Source organism: Lissotriton helveticus, chromosome 6 (genome assembly GCF_964261635.1).
Source record: "Lissotriton helveticus chromosome 6, aLisHel1.1, whole genome shotgun sequence".
Lineage (NCBI taxonomy): Eukaryota > Metazoa > Chordata > Amphibia > Caudata > Salamandridae > Lissotriton > Lissotriton helveticus.
In genome coordinates this window covers 1,330,632,499-1,330,659,440 of record NC_136067.1, presented here as the reverse complement: position 1 = coordinate 1,330,659,440, position 26,942 = coordinate 1,330,632,499, and the positions used below count along the sequence as shown (strand labels likewise).

The window sequence follows — 26,942 nt, the reverse complement described above, 5'->3', positions numbered from 1 at the left end:
GACACCGACGGAGACTGCATCCTCGACGCCGATCGACTCTTCCCTGTCGACGGCGGAGGGGTCTTGGTCCTCGACGCCGAACGTCAATTCTTCGACGACGGCGGAGTCACACTTCTCGACGCCGGTCGACGTCTGGATGACGACGGCGGAGGGGTGACCTCCCTCGACGCCGGTCGTCGCCTGGTTGACGACGGCGGAGGGGTCCTGGATCTCGACGCCGACCGTCGCCCGGTTGACGGCGGCGGAGTTCCCTTCCTCGACGTCGGACATCGCCCGGTTGACGCCGACGGAGGGGATTTCGACGATGGAACTGGATCCTTCGACGTCGTCGACGTACCTGGTCTTCTCTTCGACGGCGAGCCCGCCGTCGACGGTAGTTTAGACGATGAATGATCCACCGGTGGTTCTTTTCTCAGCGCCGAGGCTGAGGGTGAGGGGTATGAAGACTTCTTTCTGGAAGATGAATGAGTCTTCTTGGAGCCCTTCCTCACCGGAGATCTTCCTCTTGATGACCTATGAGCTAGGCCATAAATGCGAATCCTCTCCATGTCTTTTAAAGTTCTTCCTGACAGGTGTTCACAATGAGGACAGGTGCCTGGATCATGTTCCTCAGGCAGACACAGGATACAGACGTCGTGGTTGTCTGACTTGGCCTTCTTGTTGCCACAAGAAGGGCATTTGTCAAAGAGTGAAGGCATTTTCAGGAGAAAATGCTCCCCAAATTGACTGAAAAAGACAGTATCTTACTTGACTAGATGTTAAATGTCGAGTAAGAACAAAAAATTGTCAAAAGTGAAGAGTTTTTCTGTCAAAAAACAGAAAAATCAGTGGAGCTGTGTAACCAGGGTCCTTCTCTGAAGGAGCCGGAAAGAACAACTGACCTAACTGTCACCCCTGAGGCATGATGGGTTACTGGGGGTCATGAGTGCCTTAAAGGCACGGTGTCAGTTTATTGCTATGTAGCTACAGGTTAGCTTTTCAGTCTTTTTAGACTGTGTGTTTGCAATGCAGCCTGGGAGCTTTCTATGCTTCCAGTGAGTTATAAGAATTTCTACTGCTTTCTGAGCATTAAAACAGTTTCTAAAACAAACTTTGTGTTGTTTCTCATGTTTCTAATGCTTATTATTATTACATGTATGGTGGAAATTCTACACAGCATATTTCAGCTCTGTTTTTATTGGCTGCTATTGCATGTTATATATATATATGTATTTATATATATATGAGTATATATATGTGGGGCACATATAATATAGTGTTTCCGGGGTCCCGCACATGGGCGGGAATATTCTAATGCTTATGACTATTGATGAGGATCCCCTGGAAGAGAAATTTGGGGTCCATCTCAAAATGTAATAACCTTTAGACAAAGAAACAACTGGAAAATTATTATGACATATACTGATTTAAGGACTTTTTTTTTTACTTTCTATGCATTACATGGGGATTTTTTCTAAAAATATTTTGGAAACATATTTCTAATATTCATGGATTTACAAAATGGCATTAAGGTAAATAACCAGTTTGTAAACATATGGTGGATAGGGACTTGCATGTAAAACTGTTCGAGACCAAAGCTGGTGTTCTTACTGAATGGCATAGAGGCGGACTCGTGAGTGTGACTCTCCTTTAATTATTATATCTATAAATAGAGAGGGGGGGTTTGAATCTTACCCTATAAGCATCTGTCTGTGGCATGAAGTGCTGTAGATTCACATGCTTGGAATAAGTCCGCCATCTAGTGTTGGGCTCGCATGTGTGAAGGTTGTTTTTCTTTGAAGAAATCTTCGAGTTACAGTGACTCCACCTCTGGCCTGAAGTGCACATGGTCATTGACTCCATTGTTAAAATTGTTTTCCATTTGGCGGAAGAGCATGTGAAAGAATAGTATATCCTATGTAGATGACCATGTAATAATGTGATAATTAATGTATACAAATGCAATAGACAAGTCACAGGGGAGGAGGGTGGGCGCATGTGAATATGCCACAAACAGATGCGTACAGGGTAAGTAACACTCACCATTTGGTGGCATATGTGCCTGTAGATACACATGCTTAGCAGAGAATACAAAGCAGTTCCTCTTGTAAGCGGTGACTAAGTTGTGCCACGTGCCTTTGTTTGAAATAATGTACGTAGTACTTCTTGACCAACATTAGGTTGTTGTCATGATGCACTGGGCCAGGGACAGACTAATTTGCATACAGCCAGGTTCTGAAACTGGGATGGTGCAATGAGCTAAAAAACGGTGTTGGATCTAGCCCTGATCTCTTGACTGGGTGAGAGTACTCTGCTTAATTCAGAGACTCTGTCCATCACCACCCCTTGTTGTAAATAATTTTGTCCACCCCAAGCGTGGAAGGGTATACTCAGATGTGAGTCCCTTGCTCATTGCACCATCAGGATTCAAGCAAGCCGGGCCGAAGACGCCTGAAATGGCAGAAACCGGTCCCCGGAAGCTTGTTTCCTTCCCAGTGTAAGAATTGGCTTTTGTAGTCTGGTCTGCCCTGTTCCCATGATGCACTGGGCCAGGGACAGACTAATTTGCATACAGCCAGGTTCTGAAACTGGGATGGTGCAATGAGCTAAAAAACGGTGTTGGATCTAGCCCTGATCTCTTGACTGGGTGAGAGTACTCTGCTTAATTCAGAGACTCTGTCCATCACCACCCCTTGTTGTAAATAATTTTGTCCACCCTAAGCGTGGAAGGGTATACTCAGATGTGAGTCCCTTGCTCATTGCACCATCAGGATTCAAGCAAGCCGGGCCGAAGACGCCTGAAATGGCAGAAACCGGTCCCCGGAAGCTTGATTCCTTCCCAGTGTAAGAATTGGCTTTTGTAGTCTGGTCTGCCCTGTTCCCATGATGCACTGGGCCAGGGACAGACTAATTTGCATACAGCCAGGTTCTGAAACTGGGATGGTGCAATGAGCTAAAAAACGGTGTTGGATCTAGCCCTGATCTCTTGACTGGGTGAGAGTACTCTGCTTAATTCAGAGACTCTGTCCATCACCACCCCTTGTTGTAAATAATTTTGTCCACCCTAAGCGTGGAAGGGTATACTCAGATGTGAGTCCCTTGCTCATTGCACCATCAGGATTCAAGCAAGCCGGGCCGAAGACGCCTGAAATGGCAGAAACCGGTCCCCGGAAGCTTGTTTCCTTCCCAGTGTAAGAATTGGCTTTTGTAGTCTGGTCTGCCCTGTTCCCATGATGCACTGGGCCAGGGACAGACTAATTTGCATACAGCCAGGTTCTGAAACTGGGATGGTGCAATGAGCTAAAAAACGGTGTTGGATCTAGCCCTGATCTCTTGACTGGGTGAGAGTACTCTGCTTAATTCAGAGACTCTGTCCATCACCACCCCTTGTTGTAAATAATTTTGTCCACCCTAAGCGTGGAAGGGAATACTTAGATGTGAGTCCCTTGCTCATTGCACCATCAGGATTCAAGCAAGCCGGGCCGAAGACGCCTGAAATGGCAGAAACCGGTCCCCGGAAGCTTGTTTCCTTCCCAGTGTAAGAATTGGCTTTTGTAGTCTGGTCTGCCCTGCTCCCATGATGCACTGGGCCAGGGACAGACTAATTTGCATACAGCCAGGTTCTGAAACTGGGATGGTGCAATGAGCTAAAAAACGGTGTTGGATCTAGCCCTGATCTCTTGACTGGGTGAGAGTACTCTGCTTAATTCAGAGACTCTGTCCATCACCACCCCTTGTTGTAAATAATTTTGTCCACCCTAAGCGTGGAAGGGTATACTCAGATGTGAGTCCCTTGCTCATTGCACCATCAGGATTCAAGCAAGCCGGGCCGAAGACGCCTGAAATGGCAGAAACCGGTCCCCGGAAGCTTGTTTCCTTCCCAGTGTAAGAATTGGCTTTTGTAGTCTGGTCTGCCCTGTTCCCATGATGCACTGGGCCAGGGACAGACTAATTTGCATACAGCCAGGTTCTGAAACTGGGATGGTGCAATGAGCTAAAAAACGGTGTTGGATCTAGCCCTGATCTCTTGACTGGGTGAGAGTACTCTGCTTAATTCAGAGACTCTGTCCATCACCACCCCTTGTTGTAAATAATGTTGTCATGCAAACAGCATTCACACGTAATGGTATGCTCCAAAAGGAGTAATGAATGACATAGGTGCTTAGACTCTTCAGGTAGGGCCAGTTGATGGTAAGTGGAAGATAATTCAAGTACACTAACGATTTTGGCTTCTTGAATGAGGCTTAGCATTTCATTAATCTTGAGCAGGGGATGCCTGTCTATCCAAATGTTTATGTTCCAATCCCTGTGATCAACACAGAGACAAATATTTTTTTCATTGTACTTAACTGCTATATCAATGGGAAGCAACCACTCTGAAATTTCAATTTTCTCTATTACTCCCTCAGACTCTAATTTATTTAGTTCCTTCATCAAAGGGTCTCTCTGTTTCCAAGGGACAGGCCGCAATTTGTGCACCATTGGTTTTTAATATAATTTTATGAGAGAACTGTTTAAGAAGCCCAAAATTATCTGAGAGCACTTCAGGGAATTCTTTACAAATATCTAATTCCGTTACTGATCTGTCTACCACCAGAACTGGGTCGAAATTGTTAGGATCTAACTAGATTCCTGAATCTCTTAGGTGCTTCCACCCCAGGAGGTTAGAACCCTTCTTAGGTATATACATCGTTTACAATGTGGACCTATCTTTGACAGCATTATGCATGGTCAAAGTTCCTTCTAAAGGAATAGGGTCCTCGTAACCATCTGGACTGATGTCGGGAAGATCTAAATTGCAGGTTTCCCCGGAATGGTCATAAAAAGTTTCTTTGTTGATGAAATTGTATGGTGAGCAAGAATCTGCATACACCTTGAAAGGGACTCCAGCCAGGAAAATCTCACATGAAGGATACTTTACGCTATCACTTTCATTTCCAGTATTAATCTGGAATAGATAGTTTTCCGTAACATATTCATTCTCATATTGTATCATCTGTATAGGTTTGTTCATTTGAACCCTATACACTTTGGCAAAATGTCCCTTCCTAATACATTTTCCGCAAGTTACACCCATCACAGGACACTTTACACTGTTAGCTAAATGGTTTAGATTACCACATCTGTAGCAACTCAACTTCTCTTTTTCCTTCCGACTGGGTATGGTTTTGACTTTATATATATCATCCATCTCTACCACCACATTCGTGTCTATCTTAATTATGAGAGCTTCCATAGGTTGTTTAATTTCTTTAATGTATAGGGCAGTGTGCTTGATGCTTTTAGCTAGATTAATGGCCTCTGCAAGGCCTGGACTCTGAGATAAGTACTATTCTTGCATTTTATGGTTGATAGTGCATCTAACCAATTAATCTCTTATTTGCGAGTCTGTAAGGAAGCCAAAAACAGATGAGGTTGACAACCCCGTTAATGTTGCTAAATAACTGGCCACACTTTTGTTTTTACCTTGAGACCTACTGAAGAATTTGTGCTTTTCAAGTACAACATTGATTTTCTCTAAAAAACGCTCAAGTTTCTTACGATTAATTTAGTACACATACAATTGGGTCTCCACTTCCTCCTCATTGTACACAATATTAGGATCAGGTAAGTCCTCAAACACTTTCCTAGCATGTATGCCTATATTGTGCAACAAAATTTGTTGTTTGCAATTAGGAGAGAATTTAGCTCCTCCTATAGCTATCAAATACGACTCGAACAGCCTAATCCACCTTATCCATGGTAAAGCCGGTTCTCCCTCCTCATTTAAAAATGGAGGAGGATGTTCATGTTGGTTGCAATGATTGGAAAACAGCGTAAAAGTGAAGTGAAAATATACAGAATAAAATGCACAGAAAGCTTTATACAAGAATATTACCAGAATCTGCTGCAAGATATCCCCAAAAACATACGACAAAAGGCTTTCTCTTTTGTGCCTAGTTAGATTCATGCACATATATCATGAACTATGTAAGCAGTGTGCCAACTAGTGATATAAAATTAACTTGGTGTGAGTGTTTGATTGGTTCAGATGCTCTGTCCATCACCACCCCCTTTTGTACCGCTTTGTTCGCCATAAGTTGGCAGGGTATGCTCAGACGTAAGTTTCTTGCTCACTTTGCCACTTCATTCAAGCAACCCTGGCTGAAGACGGCTGTAATGCCAGAAACTGGTCCTAGGAAGCTTGTTTCCGGTCCAGGGAAGACATGGCTTGGCAGTTCGGGCTGGACTGTTCCCATGAGGCACAGGGTCAGACTGATTTGCATATGGCCATGTCTGAACTGGGGTGGCAGAGTGGGCTAAAGAACGGTGATGGATTAAACCCAGATCTGTTGACTGGGTGTGAGTGTTTGATTGGTTCCTGGTCCTAGGAAGCTTGTTTCCGGTCCAGGGAAGACATGGCTTGGCAGTTCGGGCTGGACTGTTCCCATGAGGCACAGGGTCAGACTGATTTGCATATGGCCATGTCTGAACTGGGGTGGCAGAGTGGGCTAAAGAACGGTGATGGATTAAACCCAGATCTGTTGACTGGGTGTGAGTGTTTGATTGGTTCAGATGCTCCGGCCATCACCACCCCCTTTTGTACCGCTTTGTTCACCATAAATTGGCAGGGTATGCTCAGACGTGAGTCCCTTGCTCACTTTGCCACTGGATTCGAGCAAGCCTGGCTGAAGACGGCTGTAATGCCAGAAACTGGTCCTAGGAAGCTTGTTTCCGGTCCAGGGAAGGCATGGCTTGGCAGTTCGGGCTGAACTGTTCCCATGAGGCACAGGGTCAGGCTGATTTGCATATGGCCATGTCTGAACTAGGGTGGCAGAGTGGGCTAAAGAACGGTGATGGATTAAACCCAGATCTGTTGACTGGGTGTGAGTGTTTGATTGGTTCAGATGCTCCGTCCATCACCACCCCCTTTTGTACCAACTAGTGATATAAAATTAACTTACAACAAAAAAATATAGCTTCTGAGTGACTCTAGTAAAACATGAAAACAAGGCCCAACAACCTACCTCTTTTGTAATTAATCAAATTCTTATACATTTACAATGCACTATGAAGTAATGCTCCAATTGGTACTACTTGAGTAGTGGCGTTAACAATTCACACAAGGTAAACTTCTAACTTCACAGTGACTCTAATTACATGAGTATAAAACACGCTTGCGCTGAATGTGAAGTCAGCCTACAAAAGTGTAAGCTTTAATACTGACTCAGAGGCGGCAAATATACTTTAAAAGTTCCTCCAAAACACGAACCATCACCTCACCAGAAGTCAGTCAACATGGTGACAACAGGTGAAGTGGAAGAGGGTGAACTGCTGGAAGTTGCTTGACATTTGTGTTTAAACAGCTCCGGTGTTTCTTTTCCTCAGTTTTCCAGGGTCCAGTATAGACAACAGCACTCCGTGTATGAAGCACATTGTCCAGCGTGATTTCACCTCTTCGGTGCAGCTGAAGAGCAGTGTTGGGACTAACACAAGCCCTACTCCCAACACCAACAGAACTGCCAGAAGTGGCTGCAGTGCTGCATTGGGACCTCTGTGATACCGCAAAAACTGCTGAATGAAATTAAATCAAATTTGGAAGTAAGCAAGATCTTGGTCTAGAAGGCGTGCATTGTGTAATTTGATGTCAAACTGTTCTGTAGTTTTTTAACAATTAAGGTCCTAAAACTGTGCCTATTTCATGCTGTCGAGGTTCCGTTGAGCCAACAGATCTTGGGATAAAATCTGATTGGTTGCCCCCACATCAACAAAGACGTGGCGGCAGCCATTTTAGGACTTAGTCCCCTGTCAAAAATGTTTTTTTTTTAAACTTGGGTTTAGGGATACTGTGCCCCACTAGGCTCCCTTCCCTCCCCCCAGTCAGGGGCCAAAAAGGAGGATCTGCAATGCTGATTTAAAAAAAAAAGTTGCTGGTAACTTTATAATGGAGAGGGGGCGCGCAAGTCCCCCTCCCCGGGCTTCAAGAGGCCCCGGGGACCCCATGCTCTGGGGACAAACAAATGTTAATAGGGGGCATGCAGCCGGCTCCCTGAGGGAATAATCAGCCTGAGGACCCCATCGCCAGGGGCCCAGTAAGTTGCAGTGTCCCGAGACCCGATCCCTAGGACACTGAAGTTTCCTTCAGCACTCTTCCAGGCAGGGAACCGAAGTTTGCTCCCGCCTGGGAGGGAGCAGTGATAAATGCTGCTCCCGCCCAGGCAAAGTAATGGAGCAGGCTCCCGCCAAAACCCAGCATGGTCCTAGCTGGGGGGCTAGTAGGGGCCTTAGGGCTCCCCCGCAGCCCGCACATGGAATTTATTGTGTGTGTACTGGGTGGGCACACACTCACAATTGAAATGACTGGCTCCCGTGGGTGTTCTGGGGCTCTCCCAGTATAAAAAATGATGTGGGGTGGCCTCAGTTATTATAACTCATACCCTCACTATGCAGTGCTAATTACCTCATATATTACATCATCATAACATGTTCTTTGATATCATTAATATCATCTACGCAACACCTGAAATGACATCATACATGACAACAATGTGCGTGGTAGGGGCACGAGTTATATTTACTTTAGGGCACAAGTTATAGGTACTTGAGATAACTAACTGATGAATATCAGTGGTTCTGTTTGAAACAGTATGTTTTAACTGACATTTTCACCCAACTACAAAGTCCCTTTAACCTAGGCTTTTTCCAGTAAACTTTTAGGTTTTTTAAATATTATAAAGTAATATATTATTACAATTCCTAACTATAATGATACTATTTGGTTTATTTTCAGTGAAAATAAATATAATCTACTCATATAGCCACTGGAAAAAAAGGAATCTGAAACCATAAATATGAATTCTGTAAATAAAATGTTAAACCTGCTTACAGTTGATTTCAGAGCGTGTTTTCTCTTCTCTTACACTTCTACTCGTTGAGTGGATTCTGTGAGGAACATCAACAGGAGGCTATAAAAACCAAACACAAAAACTGTTTCATGAGCAAGACAGTAGTTTACAGATGCTGAAAACATTTCCCCAAATCATAATGCTGCTTGCAAAGTCTGCAACAGACTTTGTCTAAACATTTGTTAAATACTATCTTCCAATTTTCCAATTAAATGTAAAGGGGATTAGCTAAACATGTATGCCAAAGTACCTGTAACTACTGCAACACAAACTATGTTTGGCTAGAACCTCGTAAGAGAAATGCTAATGTACTATAAAAAAAATAAAGAAAAAAGATGGCCCAATGGAGTAGGTATCAACAAAGCACTCCTACAAGAAAAATACTCATTATAAGTAGCATGTTTTTACATCTTAAGAATGATGGCATATATATATGTCATATGCCTGATGTTAAAAAGCCACTTTAGCGGTGAGACACCTATGGGTATTTGTGTCCTCTAGAAACTGTTAACATAACATAACATAACTTGGCTGGGAGAAGCTAGTAGGAAAAGGGCACCGTTGCCTCGAAACTCCACTCTCAATCATCACACTACAGGGTCAAACTAGGAAGAGATACCTTTAAAGGGGCAATTCGGTGAATGAGGCTACAATATGCCTCAAAATGCATACATCATCAAAGAACTGAATATTCTGGAATGCCTACTGTTGGTAATTGTTAGTGATGCAGGACTGAGTAGAGAACTGTGATTTTTCTCTTTATTAAAGGCTTTTTTTTATCTGTGTTCATGTCACTCCAAAAACCGAAAATCACCTTCACATTTTAACCTATGTCCAAAATGAAATGGTAATGCGGAGGCAAGTTTGTTAAGAACATGGAGATGAAAATGATGTAAGTGTTGACTTGCATTTCCAACCCCTTAAGCTGATGCTTTTTTCCAAACAACAAATGCCAAAATGCATTTATTTGTTTACAGATTTTTTTAGGGGTCACATATTTACAATAAAAGGTACAGCACATCCTTACAACTTAAACCATTATTTCAAAGAACACTTGGAGATTATGATGATGTAACAATATAAATACATCCACTAAGTTTCTAAAAATGCATCCAGTAACTTCAGCAATTAAAATTTTGAAAACAATGGAAGGAAAGCTTTCCATCTGAAATCACTATCTTATGAAACTGAAAATGAAATTTACAGATGTAGAAAATTCCATTGCTCTATACTTATTTTGACAAGTTTCTGAATCCCCTAAAACCTCTCGGCCTTCATCTTCAAAAAGTAAATACAAATGTTTGGTTCCATACATTAGATGCTTTGACAATGGGTGTGACTGGTTCCACTGTCTATTCTTTGTACAATGTGTCCCAAAGGACCTAAAAATGCCCATCTTTGCTACTCCCTTAGGCATTTTATTATATAGAAAGGAAAATAACAAATGGTCTTGTTAAATTTATATCTAATTTTTCACCCGTTGGTAAACAGGTTATAAATACAGGATTCATCAGATTTCTTAATTAAGGTAAGGCCAGGAACACCCTGCTTTTATTTACTTATAAAGCATCATACTGATATTCTTCAAGATTAATACTATATCACTTTGAGGATAATAAGTTTGCAACATTTCTTATGCATGTCTGCTTTGAGTTTAGGAAAAAACAATGATCTTTTCAGCATACTTATGAAGTTGACTTCCTGACTTCTCATTTTTGGCTGTAAAAATTTGTTTTTGCTTAGATTTTACGAGAATTCAGCCAATCACATCCAAATGTGAAAATATGTAAGAATGCAGATGCCGTTCAATGACATAGGGCATTCTGTGTTACTAAAACATTTCTCTCAATTAAACAATCAAAATGCCGTGGATCTTACCCCTCCCTTTGTCATGCTAGCCCCCCCCCCCCGTGACACGCACTATAGGCTCCCACCGGGGCGCCGCCCGACAGCACCGCGCCCCCTACGCTCGCCGCTATCCCTCCTTCACGCTACTTTCCTCCCCCTCCTTCCCTTACACCCCTCGAGGGGTATCGCGGGTCCCAGTTTAGCCTCAGTCGGCAAGTTCAAGTCCGACAAGTTCACACATAACATTGTTGTTAGCATAAGTTGAGTAGGGTGGAACACTGACGGAGGGTAACTGCCCCATATGACCCTATAATCATACCGACCACGGGATCAGGTACACTGAGACATGGCATTCTACTACACGATAGCCTACTGACGAATTTAGGAACTCCATACACAACTGTCACACCCAGGAGACAAAAGCCAACCTGTCGTCATTGAACCACAATTGTACTTGTCATGTAATGATTGCATCTATGTTGATTGTTCTGCGACCTATCCTGGAAATGTTAAAAACCCTAATAAAAAAAATTTAAACAAAAAAAATTAAACAATCAAAATGTTGTTCAACAATAACGCAGATGTGGTGTGCTAGAATTATAACTTTTTCAACATCAACCAGGGTCTAGCCTTTCAACTAAATCAAAGTGGTATTGAAGACAATAAATACCAAAAAGGTCTTACAGATCTGTTTACTGTATGACTATACTTTCCACAACGCAATATAAAGTCATACAGTTATCTGTCGCTAACTGTCAAGAAAACATATTTGTTCTATCACAAGTCTAGGGATGGATTCTACTCATTCAATTGTCATTCTGAAATTCTCCTCTGAACAGCGTTCCAGATGAATCTACTAGCACATTTATTTTTTTTATTTTTTTATTTATTTAAAACTTGTAATGCGCAACAGCTACCCGCAGTGGGTTTCCCGGCGCAAGGGATAGACTAAAGAAGAAAAAAAAACAACAACACTGCTGAGTATTAGCATCAGGAACTGCAAGGGATAATTAAAAAAGTAAAGTTTTCCGTTTTTTGCGGAAGCAGCGCATGTTAGTCTCAGTCTTCAGGGCAACAGGGAGAGCATTCCAATATTTGGGACCTAGATGAGAGAAAGATCTTCCCCCCATCTTCACCAGTTTGAATCTGGGAATGACATTAACTCAATAAGTCTGTGGCTATCCCCTTTAGTCGGTAATTACCACTTAACTATTCAAGAGTATGGAATGTGTTTTATTTGATAGCAAACCTTACACACGGGGCAAAAAAACAATGCTATTTGCTTTGGATTATTTATAGTTAATGTTTTCAGGATACTGCCTTGTCCCCAAGCAATTGATGATTTTGACGTCTTAAATAACTTCTCAACTTGATCACTATTAAATTTACATGGAATATTTTTTTAAATTGCTTAATAGAATATTACAAATGTTTTTGTGCCATGCGTTTAATAATATTAAAATCCAGTGCCTCTATATTTCCTGATATCAAAACTACCATTACCTTAGTGTCCCACAGGCTCCAGAAATGCTTCATCTTTTTTGTCTTCCTGCTTGATGGCTTCATGTCAGCAGTGCCTATTGTTTGCTTTTTTTCCTTTTTTGCAATTTTATGATACAGCCTACTTAAAATTAACTATGTTCATAATATACCATTTCTGTTTTCATGAAGCTGGCAGATCTCCATGTTGATTATCTGAAATGATTTTGTCTATCACCGTAGGGATAGATGAGAGGAGTGGAAGCCCCCCTCAACTAATTAACAATCATTTTCACTGTGAGCCACAAAAGTCACTAAATTAATCTATGCTTAACCCTCTGGTAGCTTGGCACAAAGCAGTTAGGCTTAAATTTAAGGCAATATGTAAATAAGTCTCCCAGTTTTCCATTTTTACGGATTTGTACAGATAAATACAGACAGAAAACAATGTGATTTCTCACTGTACTTCTTTTTAAAAGCTGAAAAATACTAAAAAAATGATGCTTCCTGTTAGAGAGACTCTATGCTGGCATTCATGAACTCCAGGCAAAAGCTGGGCAGACAGCCTAGGAGTTCAAAAAAACAGGATTGGATTTCCAACAATACAGGCATATTTAAACACATACGTACAAAGAAAAGACTGGTGGCTGGGTACAGTTTGCACTAGGTCATATAGAGTCATACAGCATGAAATCATCAAACTGCTCAAAGGATAATAAGGAACGGCCACCTGACGTTGCTGGATTTATAGACAGCAGTCTACAAATATATGAAGCAATAAAGGTTAATATCCTGAGCAACTGTCCAAATAAAATTTGTTAAGAACTTCTACAATTTTCAATCTTGTTTTATTACAAATTCAGCTTGATTACAGCAATTACCATCAGAAAGCAACTTCAGCCATCAGAAAACAACTTCAGTCAACATGACTTTCGTCTTGTGGAAGAATCCACTGACTTCCTCAGGGCGGCAAATAAACAGGTAAACTCAAATTATCTCAAGTATAACCTCAAACTAATATTAGGGTGGTAAATGTGGCAGAAACAAGAAAAAGTAAGTGACTCAAAAGTGAAAATCGTGTATTATAAGAAGAGATGGTGGCGGGTGGAGGGGGGATGGAACCCATCGAAGTTCCGCAAGTCTGCTGATACCATTCTCCATTGAACAAAAATACATTATGCTCTACATTCAATTGTGACAAGGAAAGGAAAATGCTACTTACCAGTATGCATCTGTTCTTGGCATGTAGAGCTGCAGATTTCTACACTTAGCTTTAGATCGCCACCTGGTGTTGGGCTCGGATAATTGCATGTTGTTGTCGTCTTGGAAGCAGTCATTGTAGTCACGAGATAGGTGACTCCTCCCTTGGACGATAGTGCGCATGGGCATCGGCTCCATCCTTAGATTGTTTTTCACCATGATGGGAAATGATGCAGTCAGTAAAAAGAAAGAAAGGATGTCCATGCGTCTATATCTAATTAAGATTAAACTGGAACAGATACAGGTCCCGGGGTGGCGCGAGGGCGTGTAGAAATCTGCAGCTCTACATGCCAAGAACAGATGCAGACTGGTAAGTAGTATTTTCCGTTCGAGGCATATGAGCTGCAGATTCTACACTTTGCATCGATTGTTCAGCAGTGTCTCCCCTAGCGGTGGTCACCTCGGTCTGTTGCAGTAGATTGTAAGAGAGTTTAAAGGACAACTTGGCCTACTGCAGCTTGCTGCTTGGCTTGCACATCAACACAATAGTGCTTAGTGAAGGTGTGTGTTGTAGACCATGTTGCTGCCTTGCAGATGTTTTCTAGGGGAATGTTTCCTAAGAAAGCCATGGAGGCTCCTAGTTTGCGTGTGGAGTGCTGTTAATGTGCGTTTTGCTTTGTGGTAGCATATTTGTATACATTTAACAATCCACCTTGCAATTCCTTATTTAGAAATGGGGTTGCCTTTATGTGGTGGAGAGAAAGCTACGAATAGTTGCTTTGTTTTGCGAAAGGACTTGCCCCCACATGCATCAACCTATTTAGGAAGTGCAAACGGTGCGAATCGGTAAATTCGGCCGTTTGCACTTCCTAAATACGTTTTTGGGATGCATGAAACAGTGTCAAAATTCGCTATTTTTTGCATTTCCTAAAAATGCGAATGCAATTAAGGAATCGCATTTGTGCGATTCCTTAAATGCAATGCATAATTTTTTTTAAAATTGCGAATTTTGAAATAGGAAGTGCAAATTAACACGAGGTTGACCCTGGTGTTAATTTGCGAAAAATTTTAAAAAAGCAAAAAAATGCATTTTTTAAACTTGCATGTTACAGACACACATGTCCTTAGGACGTGTGTGTGAAACATGCACTTTAAAATAAGTTTCAGGGGTGCAGGGGGGGGTCCTTTGGACCCCCCTCTGCACCCTTGCAATGCATCAACAAATTGCGAGTGCAAAAAAAAAAAATGCAAAACGGCATTGATTCCTATGGGCCTCTAGGCCCATAGGAATCAATGTAATGCCGTTCCTTAATTGCGATTCGCAATTAAGGAATCGCAATTTCCGAAAATTAAGAAATCCTAAAAACTTTTAGGATTTCTTGATGCATAGGATTTTGCATTTCCTAAATAGCGATTCCTTAATTTTCGCTATTTAGGAAATGCAAAATCCTAGATTGATGCATGTGGACGTTGGTCCTATTGATGTAATAGAGAAGAGCTCTTTTGACATCTAGTGTGTGTAAAGCTCTCTCTGCTACAGAGTCTGGGTTTTGAAAAAACACTGGTAACTCAACAGATTGGTTTAGATGAAAAGGAGTAATTACTTTAGGAAGGAATTTAGGATTAGTTCTTAGAACCACCTTGATATGGTGTAATTGTAAGAATGGTTCTTGTATAGTGAAAGCTTGAATCTCACTAACTCTTCTAAGAGAGGTAATATCAATGAGGAAAGCTGTTTTCCATGTGAGAAATTGTAATTCACATTTGTGTTTTGGTTCAAAAAGGGGTCCCATGAGCCTTGTAAGAACAATGTTTAGGTTCCACACTGGAGAGGGTGTTAACCTAGGAGGAATACTTATTTTTAATCCTTCCATAAAAGCTTTTATTGCTGGTACTCTAAACAGCAACATATGTTGTCTGTTTTGTAGATATGCGGCAATGGCTGCAAGATGTAAACGTATAGATGAATAAGCTGGATTGCATCTTTGTAAATGGAGGAGGTAACAGATAATATTTTGGATGGAAGCATCTAAAGGATCAATTTGATTATTATTGCAGTAAATGGCAAATCTTTTCCATTTAGCAGCATAGCAAGCTCTAGTAGTAGGTCTTCTGGCTTCTTTAATGATATTCATACAATCTGGTGGCAGGTTAAGGTAAACAAACTCTAAGAATTCAGGAGCCAGATGGCCAGATTCAGTTGACCTGGATCTGGATGCCTGATGTCTCCATGGTTCTGCTTTAGCATGGATGGTGTCAGAGAAAGTTTTTGGTGTGGAACTAGAGAGAGTTCTAGCAGTGTGGTGAACCACGGTTGGTGTGCCCATGTGGGAGCTACCAGGATCAGTTTGAGAGACTGTTGTCTGAGCTTGCCTACCACTAGTGGTATTAGTGGGGTTGGCGGAAAAGCGTAAGCAAATCTGCCTGACCAGTTCATCCATATCGCATTGCCCTTGGACAACGGGTGTGGAAACCTGGCGGCGAAGGTTGGGCATTTAGCGTTTTCGTGTGTGGCAAACATGTCTATGTCTGGATGACCCCACATGTGAAAGAATGGTTGAAGAACTTGCAGATGTAGTTCCCATTCGTGAATCTGTTGTGTCTGTTCGACTTAACAGATCGGCTATCTGATTGTGAGCTCCTGGAAGGTGTTCTGCAAGCAGATATATCTTTTGTGGAATGGCCTATCTCCAAATGTTTTGTGCGAGCTGGGATGACAACATATTTAATATGGCTTTTACTATGACACAGTCTGGACAGAATTGTGGACATTGAACTATATATTGAGCAAGGGAAAATCAATAGTAAGATGTACAGAAAAAATACATCCTACAATTCTATATTACGTGCTAGTAGCACCCTTTCAAGAAATCAGATTGATTCAACCCCCTATGGGGAATTGTTCAGAGGACGTAAAAACTATAGTGACAATACTGAATTCAAGCGCAGTGCTGCGGATAGTGAACAAAGATTTTTGGGCAGGGGCTACTAAAGGATGTTATCCTTAGAGCTAAGAATAGAACATTGAAGCTTGAATGGAGTGACACCCTTAAGGACAAAATAAGAAAAGACAGAGAGTGTACATCTCCTGTTAGGCTTGTGACAGGTCACTACCCATGGTCACATAAGATTTACAATATACTCAAACGTTACTGGTATATGCTTACATCTGATTGAACATTACAACCCTACATTATGAGATGTCCAAGCATTACCTTTCGCAAGGGCAGAACCATACTTAACATAGTGAGTCCCAGTTACCCTAAGGTACAGGATCTGGGTAGTACATGGTTATACAAACTAAATGAGGGTTCATTTAGATGGAGAAACTGCAGTATGTGTAAATTATCTTCCATGGATTTAAGGAATTTGACTACAACGGCTCAAGAAAGTACTCTTTATTCACGCACATTGACTGTATGACAAAATTTGTTATTTATGTGGTTATTTCTAAAAGTGATAAAATTTACAAAGGCAGCACTATTAGAACTCTGAAAGATTGGATTGCCGAGCATTTCAGAGCTTTAAGTAATCTGGACGATAGATACGGAGTAGTTTCTGTCCTGTAACTCCAGTTCTGTAGTAGGGGTATCTCTGTTATAGTCATAATCTAGTGAATAGTCCCGCCCATGTGCGAGGACCCCGGCAATCAAAAATAATCTCTTAAATTGTCAAAAAATTGCAGAACTGCAAAGACACTTAAGAGAGAATTTAAAGACAAACAATGCAGCCTATATCCACAGGCTACACTGTCCAGTACTTCAACTAGAAATTCCACCAAAAATCCACAAACAGCAAAGCCTGTCCAGATTTCCCTTGCTTTAACAGCAAAACCCCTCTGGAATGATAGAGAGGAAGGCATGGACAAACAACCCCATAGGCTGCCATTATGTGGCTTAAATAGGGTACTGTGCCTTTAAGAGAACTTTCCAGAACTTCTCCCAGTATCCCAGAATGCATAGCAGGTCCCTCTCAATTTCAGTTCTTTTTGAAGGCGTAACACGCCAGACCTGTCGCATTCCTTAAATGAACATCTCTCTCCACCGGGGAGGCGGGAGGGCGCTTATGACTATAACAGAGATACCCCTACTACAGAACTGGAGTTACAGGACAGAAACTACTCCTTCTGTAGTAGGGGATCTCTGTGTATAGTCATAATCTAGTGAATAGAATGGCAAGCCCATCCCCACACCAAAGCGGCGGCGGAGGAAAGAGAATTAACACCACTATTGTGCGAACAGATTTCGCAGCGAAGCCTGCCCAACCTGAGCGTCTGCCCTGGCATCAGTGTCCAGGCAGTAATGCTTAGCAAAGGTATGGACCGACTTCCAAGTGGCCGCCTTGCAGATTTCTGCAATCGGAACTTACGGAGCAATGCTGTCGTGGCAGCTTTGCCCCTGGTGGAATGAGCCTTAGGCTTACCTCCTAAGGTCTTATTAGCTTTTTGGTAACACAACTGTATGCAGGACACAATCCACCGAGAGATAGACTGCTTAGAGGTCGCAAGACCCGTCCTGACTGATCCATAATTGATAAACAATTGGTCAGACCTACGAATATCTTTGGTCTTATCGAGATAAAATTTCAACACCCTCCTAACATCCAGGGAATGTAACGACCTTTCCGCTGGAGAGGAAGGATTCTGAAAAAACGTAGGCAAAGTTATGGTCTGGTTGACATGAAAATCAGAAATAACCTTGGGAAGAAATTTAGGGTGAGTACGCATAACAACCTTAGCTGCATGAAATACAGTATAAGGTTCTTGGCAACACAGCGCCTGAATTTCACTCACCCTGCGGGCCGATGTAATGGCCACGAGGAACGCCGCCTTCCAGGACAGGTGCTGCAACGAAGCCTTATGAATAGGTTCAAAAGGCTCCTTCATCAACCTGGACAGCACCACATTCAATTCCCATGAAGGCGAAGGAAGCCTGACAGGAGGGAACACTTTCTTCAAGCCTTCCAAAAAATCTTTGATCACAGGGATCTGGAAGAAGGAAGTCTGCGAAGGGCATTTCCTGTAGGCAGTCAAAGCAGCAAGATGAACCTTAATAGAATGGACATTAAGGCCAGACTGCGCCAACTGTAGAAGATAAGGAAGGATGACATCTTCCTTACAAGTTGTCGGATCATAGTTCTTAGACTTGCACCAGATACAAAATCTCTTCCACTTGTACGCATAGGAAGTCCTAGTGGAAGGTCTCTTGGACTCCTTCAGTATGTCCATACAATCTGCAGGGAGATTCAAATGACCATATTGCACTATCTCAGGAGCCATGCTGCCAAACTCAAAGACGAGAGGTTGGGGTGCAACATCAGCCCCCCGAACTTCGTGAGAAGGTCCGGCCTGCAAGGCAGCCGAATGTGAGGAAGGAGAGACCGGTGAAGCAGGTCCGTGAACCACCACTGTCTGGGCCATTCCGGGGCAATCAGTATCATCCGCGCCCTGGACTGGGACATCTTGATGAGAACCGTCGGAATCAGGGGAATGGGTGGAAAAGCGTACAGAAAGCTGTTCGACCAGTTGATCCATAACGCATTCCCCAGCGTCCCCAGCGTCCCCGGCTGGTAGTACCTGGAGGCGAAGCCTCGGCATTTGCTGTTTTCGGCGGTGGCGAACAGATCTACGTCTGGAGTCCCCCACCTTGCGAAGACTTCTCCTAGTACTTCGTCGTTTATGACCCATTCGTGGTTTTCCTGAATCAGTCTGCTCAGTGCGTCTGCCTGAACATTCTGCACACCTGGCAGATGGGTAGCCGTTATCGTCAGTCCTCGAGCCAGAAGCCAGCGCCAGATCACCTGCGCCTCCTGCGACAGGGTGCGTGACCTCGAGCCTCCCTGCTTGTTGAGGTAATACATTGTGGTCGTATTGTCCGTTTGTACAAGTAGAGAGTTGGTCTGGAAGGACGGGTGAAATGCCTTCAGTGCCAAGTGAACAGCTCTGAGTTCCAGGAAATTTATGTGGTACGTGGACTCCGTCGGGGACCACGTCCCTTGAATCTGTAGGTCTCCGGAATGCGCTCCCCAGCCCTGGAGAGAAGCATCCGTCACGATAACCTGAGTGGGAATGTCCTTGTGGAAGGGAACCCCTCTGAGGAGATTCTCCGCTGAACACCACCACTTCAGAGACTGAAGAGCATGCAGAGATAGACTTATCTTGTTGTCCCAAGATCCTCTCCTCTGATCCCACTGATCCTCCAAGCACTCTTGCAACGGTCTCATGTGCAGCCGTGCATGGGGCGTAAGGAAGATACATGAGGCCATCGATCCTAGTAGAGAAGACACCGTCCTCACTGTCGTGGATGGAGCGGTCATGAGAGCCCGAGCCTTCCGAAGCAGTGATAATCGTCGCTCCTCCGAAGGAGACACGCTTGCTGACAGCGTATCGATGGAGGCTCCCAAGTACTGAATGCACTGGACTGGAGTCGGAACCGACTTGGACATGTTGATGTGCAACCCCAGCTTGTTCAAGCGAACGCACGTCTTCTGGAAGTGCGCTTGCGCTTCCGTGAAGGAGGAGGCCTTGATCAACCAGTCGTCCAGGTATGGGTAGACAAACACCTTGTTCCTCCGTAGGTGTGCGGCTACCACCGCCATGCACTTTGAGAATGTCCTCGGCGCAGACTTCAGTCCGAATGGCAGTACTGTGTATTGATAGTGATTGGCGCCGACTTGGAACCGCAGGAACTTCCTGTGTTTGTGTGCAATGGGCACATGGAAGTAAGCATCCTGGAGGTCTATGGCACACAGCCAGTCTCCCCGTTGCAGCTGAGGATAAATCTGATGCAACGACAGCATGCAAAACTTTTCTCTTTGTAGGGGAAGTAAGTGCTCAGGGCCTAGACCCGGCCTGGCCCTTAGTCGCTGGGGCCGACTGATGGCCGCCTCTGCCTCTCTGGCGTTTCTGGAATGGTCTTCTGAACTGCTGCTGTTGTTGTTGCTGCTGTTGTCCAGAAGACTGGCCACGCCCTCTGCCTTGACCACCGAACCGGCGTTGGAACGGACGGTACGTCTTCTTGGTCTCCTTGGGCTTCTCCAAACCCACCGCTGTGAGCGTTTCAGCCTCCGCGTTCATGCGGGCCATTTCATCATCAGCGTGCTTCCCGAACAGGGTTTCGCCAGAGAATGGTAGATTAGCAACCCTTTGCTGAGCGTCCGGTTTCAGAGACGTAAGGCGGAGCCATGCATGTCGTCGCTGGTTTATTCCGTGGCAGAAACCATGCGCCGCCAGTAGAGAAGAGTCGGCTGCAGCGCTGATGACTTGATTCGCCACCAACATTCCTTCGTTTAGCACCTCTTGGAAGTCTTCCCGCTTGTCCCGCGGAAGGAGCTCCACAAATTGTTGAAGGGAAGCCCAGAGGGCTCTGTCATACCGACCCAACAAGGCAGTGGCACTAGCTGCCTTCATTGAGGTCGCCGAGGTCCCACAAACTCTTCTCCCAGATGAATCCAACCACATAGATTCCTTATCTGGTGGAACTGTGGAGGAAGGGGTGGTGGCATGCTGTTTGCGCGCCGCCGTCACAATCACCGAGTCTGGAGGGGGCTCCAGCCTTAGAAAGGCCGGGTCCGAGTCCGGAGCCCGGTACTTCTTCTGCAGTCTGGAAGGTGCCGCCTTAGTCACCGCTGGAGTGAGGAAAAGATCCAAGGCCGGTTCTTCCAGACCCGGCACCAGTGGCAGTAACGGCCGAGACAAATGCTTCTGATGGAGCGTCTCGAAGATGACCGATGTCTTGGGAGTGGGCACCGTCAAAGTAATGCCCAATTTCGCCGCACCCCGTAACAGCACGTCCTGGAAGAACACCAGATCATCGATCGGTGAAACCCTCGTGTCCGGCGAATCCGTCCCTGGTCCCAGACGACCGGGTCCGTGAACGAGACCTGTGTCTCCTGTGGCGCCGTCTAGATCGTGTGAAAGACCTGTGACGCGAACGTTCCCTTCTCCTGGAGCGGGAGCGCGACCTCCCAGCACGTGGTTTCCGTGGAGGCGTCTTCCGTGTCCTATCCTGGGGCTTCGGAGTAGGCCTACCCTTAGGAGGTGTCGGAAGCAGAGGCAGCGACACCGACCTCGGTGGCCTATGAGGAGGGACCGACGGCGGAGGCTGCCCCGCAGGAGGCAGCGGAGGAAGGAAGGGGAGCGGCGGATTAGCCGGAGGAGCCTCCTTCGGTAGAGGTGGAGGGGTCGCAGGCCTTGGCGGTGTATATACCACAGAGTACACCGTGCCTGTTGACTTCTTCGAGGGAGGGGCCTGTGATCCAGACCCTCCAGAGCGTGAGCGACGCCTCCGACATCCTTCACCAGATCCAGCGTGACGTTTGGCGCCAGAATCCCTCCTGCGCCTCTTAGAGGAGGTTGAGATCCTCGGTGACGCTGATCTCTTCCTGCTCGACGTCGAGCGTCGTTTTTCAGGCGTGGAACGGCGATCCCTCGACTCCGGCGTCGAACGCCGTCTCCTCGACGTCGAGTGTTTCTTCCTCGACGACGATCGTCGCCCCCTCGACGACGAGCGGTCAGACCTCGACGGCGAGCGTCGACTCTTCCTCCTCGATGACCGTTTCCTCACAGTCCTCGACGCCGAGGATCCCCCCGACGTCGAACTGGTCGACGGCGACCGGGGGTGTCGCTTCGATGGCGAGCGCCGGTACCTTCGTCGACGGCGATGCCTCGACTTCGGCGGTGACCTCGACGGCGGCCTAGCCAGGCCTCTCGACGTCGATCTTCCACGCTGTCTCGACCCGGAGCCCCGGGGAGAAGGGGAATACACCGTCGTCATCCCTCTCGACGTCGTCGTCGATGCTATCGACGTCGACGGAGACCGGGACCTTTTGCTGGTCTTCCTGCCTCTGGGGGGCCCCCCAGAGGCCTCAGCAGGGGCAGAGGGAGCCTTCCCAGCCTGCCCAGACCCACCTGCAGCCTGCAGTCACCTCTCTTCCAGGCCTTGGAGCCTAATTTTCAGCCTTTCCCTCAGGGTCCTTGTAGAAAAGGTCTGGCAGATGTCACAATCTTCAGGGACATGCTCTTCAGGGAGGCAAAGAATGCAGACGTCGTGTGGATCAGTCTTGGCCTTCTTCCTTCCACATGCTGGGCACTTGTCGAATAAAGCAGGCATTTTAGATCCCTAAAAGCCTGAACAAACACACAGAAGTGAAAAGGAATAACCAAGAATCACTGAGAACACTTTTAAATCCAAAAAGTGAACAAACAACTCCAATAAACCCTTGAAAAGGGAGAGCTCAATGCACCAGGGTCCTGTAAGCAGGAGCTGGAAAAAAGAACTGAAAGTGAGAGGGACCTGCTATGCATTCTGGGATACTGGGAGAAGTTCTGGAAAGTTCTCTTAAAGGCACAGTACCCTATTTAAGCCACATAATGGCAGCCTATGGGGCTTGTCTGTCCATGCCTTCCTCTCCATCATTCCAGAGGGGTTTTGCTGTTAAAGCAAGGGAAATCTGGACAGGCTTTGCTGTTTGTGGATTTTTGGTGGAATTTCTAGTTGAAGTACTGGACAGTGTAGCCTGTGGATATAGGCTGCATTATTTGTCTTTAAATTCTCTCTTAAGTGTCTTTGCAGTTCTGCAATTTTTTGACAATTTAAGAGATTATTTTTGATTGCCGGGGTCCTCGCACATGGGCAGGACTATTCACTAGATTATGACTATACACAGAGATCCCCTACTACAGAACCTATTGTTATTCATGCCAGAGACTGTGAAGCGCAAAGTAAACGATTTAATTTCAAGTTTCATGGCATTGAGTCTGTATAGTCTGATGTAAGGGGTGGCAACCGAGAACTTAGACTCAGACAGAGTGAGGCACGGTGGATTATGAAGTTACGTGCTGTGTACAAGGGTCTCAACATTGATAATGAGTTACAATACCTCTTGGGTACATGATGTGCATGCTGACTTACCTTTCCTTACTGTTCCCTTCTCAATTACAATCTTGCTATTACATTTCACCTCTTTTCTCTGTTAACTGCAGAACCGGATTTGACTTTATGGGACAATGTTTTTTGTCATCACATCTATGCTGACCTCCATTAGATTGTATGAGATATAATTGGAATACTGTTCATATGTTGCCTTAGATTAATTTTGTTTTAATTTTCGTAACCATATTTCATACTTTGTTGTACTAGTGATATCATCCGCTTAGTGTGCTATGATATATATACTCTATGGGTATGAGATAAATATTAGTACATTATGGCACAGAGGCAAAAGGTTCTCCTATATTCCAGGGAGAAATTCACTTCTAAAATACTTGCTGTTCGCGCCTTATGATCAGTTACTGACGCTTATTGAGTTCACAGTCGCATCACAAATTTGGTTGCATAACAACTGTGTCACTTTTGTGTTGGCTACTATTTTTTACGTTCATTTGGGAACATACAGATAAGTTATTGTGGAGGATATTAGTAGATTCTGTTAAATTAAATATAGTACTACAACTTAGGTACTTTAGATAGAACTGTCAAGATGGCGCGCATCGGAACATAGTAATTTTAATCCGTTATTGAGTGCGGGTTACCATGTGTTATCGTTATTACTGGCCTGTCTTCGGAATGAGAATAAGGTAAACAAAAGTAAAACAATGAATGCCACACTAATGTGATGTTAGGTAAGAATTTATTTGCTATCTCCCTAATTTATGCTAATTTGTTTACCGTCTTTTTTATTTTATAGTTTAAGGACGTACTTTCATATCACTATAGTAAGCCCTCGATGTTGACTCTTTTGATGTACAGATATAAAGAGACACTCCAAGATGGCGCGGTTGCGAAACGTTATTGAATTACGGGGAGTACTCTCCTGAATTATTTCTTCTTGAGGTATTGATCTTTGCGAGGTCGAGTTTATGCTGTTTTTCTCTTCTGTAGGCGCCTGCTATTGCCTTACTTTGATATTATGTTTTAAGGTTATATTGGTACATTCTTATGTATTGAATCTTTGTCTTTGATTGGTTTGCTTACTTTTACATTTAGCCTAGTACTCGTATTACTATTTTTGTACACTTGACAAGGTTAACGGGAAAGTTTTACTCGATCTCGTCCGTTATGATGGACAGAAGAGTTTATATGCCATACCTCATTACGTTTAGGTTATTGGATAAGGAGTCTTATTACTCTGTTGCCTATTGAGTATACTTTATATAATTAAGGTTTGGCCCGGAATGTATTATTTGGTGATCTTAGTACCAACTTATTTTTCAGGAAACGCATTTTCTTACTTCAAGTGAATTTGAGTTTAAAGATTGAGAGGATATGAACATAACTTATGCTATTTAATAGACTATGATGTTTTTGGCGAGTAGACATTAGACCCTTCTTTCATGGGATCATTATGGCACTATAGTTATGTATTTTTTTTCTTCTTTTCACACTCAGGTTTGCATCTTTAATTTGCCTTCTGGGTAATATCCCTGGTTAACATTTGTATGTTTCCAGAGACATCAATTTTTAAAGTTTTAGGTAAAAATAGTGCCAAGAAGTAAAAAGCACAACTTGCAGTTTTCTGATCATGCTGGACTGGTGGAAAGTTACAAGTTCAATACAACTGCGATGGAGCACGGGTTTGATACACAGCCCACGCTAGTCCCGCTGAAGAGTTACCTTCACAAGTACAGCACAAAGAGTTACGTTTGCTGGAGTGGGCCGCAAGGAGGCTTTTGGTGGGAAGAGCAACAAAATGCCGCTCAGGTATAGGGTCTTGACTTAGAAAACCACTGTGTCAGCCAAACGTACTCCATAAAACACGGAGAAAATGGGCTCAAGAACCGAGCCCGTGGGCAACTGGGGCTCAGCGGGCCAGAGGCTATAGCAAATGCATTAGAGGCAAACCTGTCCTGAGAGACATTGAGAAAGGAACATTAGAATAGATCCAAGGTGGAGGAGCATGGATTAATGCAACCAACGAAAAAAATCACGAAGACAAGAACAAGTATTGTCAAGAGCAACGCTTGTGTTAAGAAAAAAGTCCCAGAGACAGAACGACACCGATGGGATATATATATATATATACATAAATGAACATTTAAAAGAACATTGCATATCGAAACCTACTAAGGTAATTAACAATGCTCAATGGATAAAACCACATATCCCAGCATGCCACATGAATTAAAAACTGCACTAAGCCAAGCCCACTGGGGGGCTGATGACCGATAAAAGGCATGCCAGTAAATGAGCGCAATTCTTTGCGGTGATGTAAATAGGCCTCTGAAGAAGTGGTATTCCAGCCACAAAACACGTCAGTCCGAAATTAAAGTACCAGACGGTGGAAGCAAGCTGAAACTGTATGGCCGAGGGCAGGCAAGCTGGTGTGTGCATCCTGAAAGCTTAAGGGCATTTGTTGGCAAAGATTTGACACGGGGGCCTGACCCGTGCAGGACTGCACCATCTCCAAATTTCGAGAGGCTGTGGAGGGAAACGATTTCTTCTCTGCGTGTACAGCACAGTTTGCCAAAATAAAGAATGTCTTGTCTGCACTGTACCAGATCCTACTAAGGAGACAAATGAACATTTAAAAGAACATTGCACATCGAAACCTAGTAAGGTAATTAACAATGCTCAATGGATAAAACCACATATGAATTAATAAACTGCACTAAGCCAAGCCCACTGGGGGGCTGATGACCAATAAAAGGCATGCGATTCTTTGTGGCGATGTAAATAGGCCTCTGAAGAAGTGGCATTCCAGCCACGAAACGCGACAGGCTGAAATTAAAGTACCGGACGGTGGAAGCAAGCTGAAACTATATGCCCGAGGGCAGGCTAGCTGGTATGTGCGTCCTGAAAGCTTAAGGGCATTTGTTGGTAAATATATATACATATATACACAAACACACATATACAGACAATATGCATATAAATATATCGATGTTGGAGAAGCTATCACCTTGCTGAAGCTGAGAAACATAAGTAGCATGGGCTGAGTTATCAGCAACATAGTACTAACCATAAAATGGAAAAAGAGAAAAAACAATACTATAACTAGGCCCAGAAGCAGACCAAGGTAAGAGAGGCTAACCCATGGAGGCCTAGAAAAGCTATCGAGCCTTATTATCAAAAGGTAAGGCATATCCAACAATGCAGGAGCAGACTGAAAATCTTCAAAAAGTAAAACCCAGTCTCTAATAGGGATAAAATCTCCACAATGGGAATAGTTTAAAAAAAATTTAACCAAGCAATGAAATCTAAGCCACAGAAGCAACAGAAGAAATGCAAGCTAAAGAAGAACAATAATTGGCGAATAAAGGAAACAAGCATTTGCAATGCAATAGGTCTCGCATTCATGCGAGTTTGAGCTATTAGCATTGTAAATGACAATGCCTTGTATTAATGTGTTGGGTTTTAAAACATAAATAAAAGGCATTGTCAATTACAATACTAACAGCTTAATCTCCTGCAAATGCAAGATCTATTACATTGCAATAAAGGGCCTTCTCGACCGCTTGTTAGAGTGTAAATATCAGAGGAAGAGACCAGCCTACGACGGCTTCAAACTAGTGATAATGAGTGCAGTGAAGAAGATGTGTAAGTGCTATATATT

General features: G+C 43.9%; 1 protein-coding gene across 7 annotated transcripts in view; it reads right to left on the bottom strand.

Moving 5' to 3' along the window:
* Nucleotides 1–26,942, bottom strand: part of MAP4K3 (mitogen-activated protein kinase kinase kinase kinase 3) — a 1,422,157-nt gene that overhangs the window by 902,350 nt on the left and 492,865 nt on the right. For all 7 annotated transcript variants that reach the window (XM_078649063.1, XM_078649064.1, XM_078649058.1 and 4 more), the window contains exon 13: nt 8,846–8,924. In XM_078649063.1, coding sequence (XP_078505189.1) covers nt 8,846–8,924 — 79 coding nt within the window. The remainder of the gene's footprint in view (nt 1–8,845; nt 8,925–26,942) is intronic.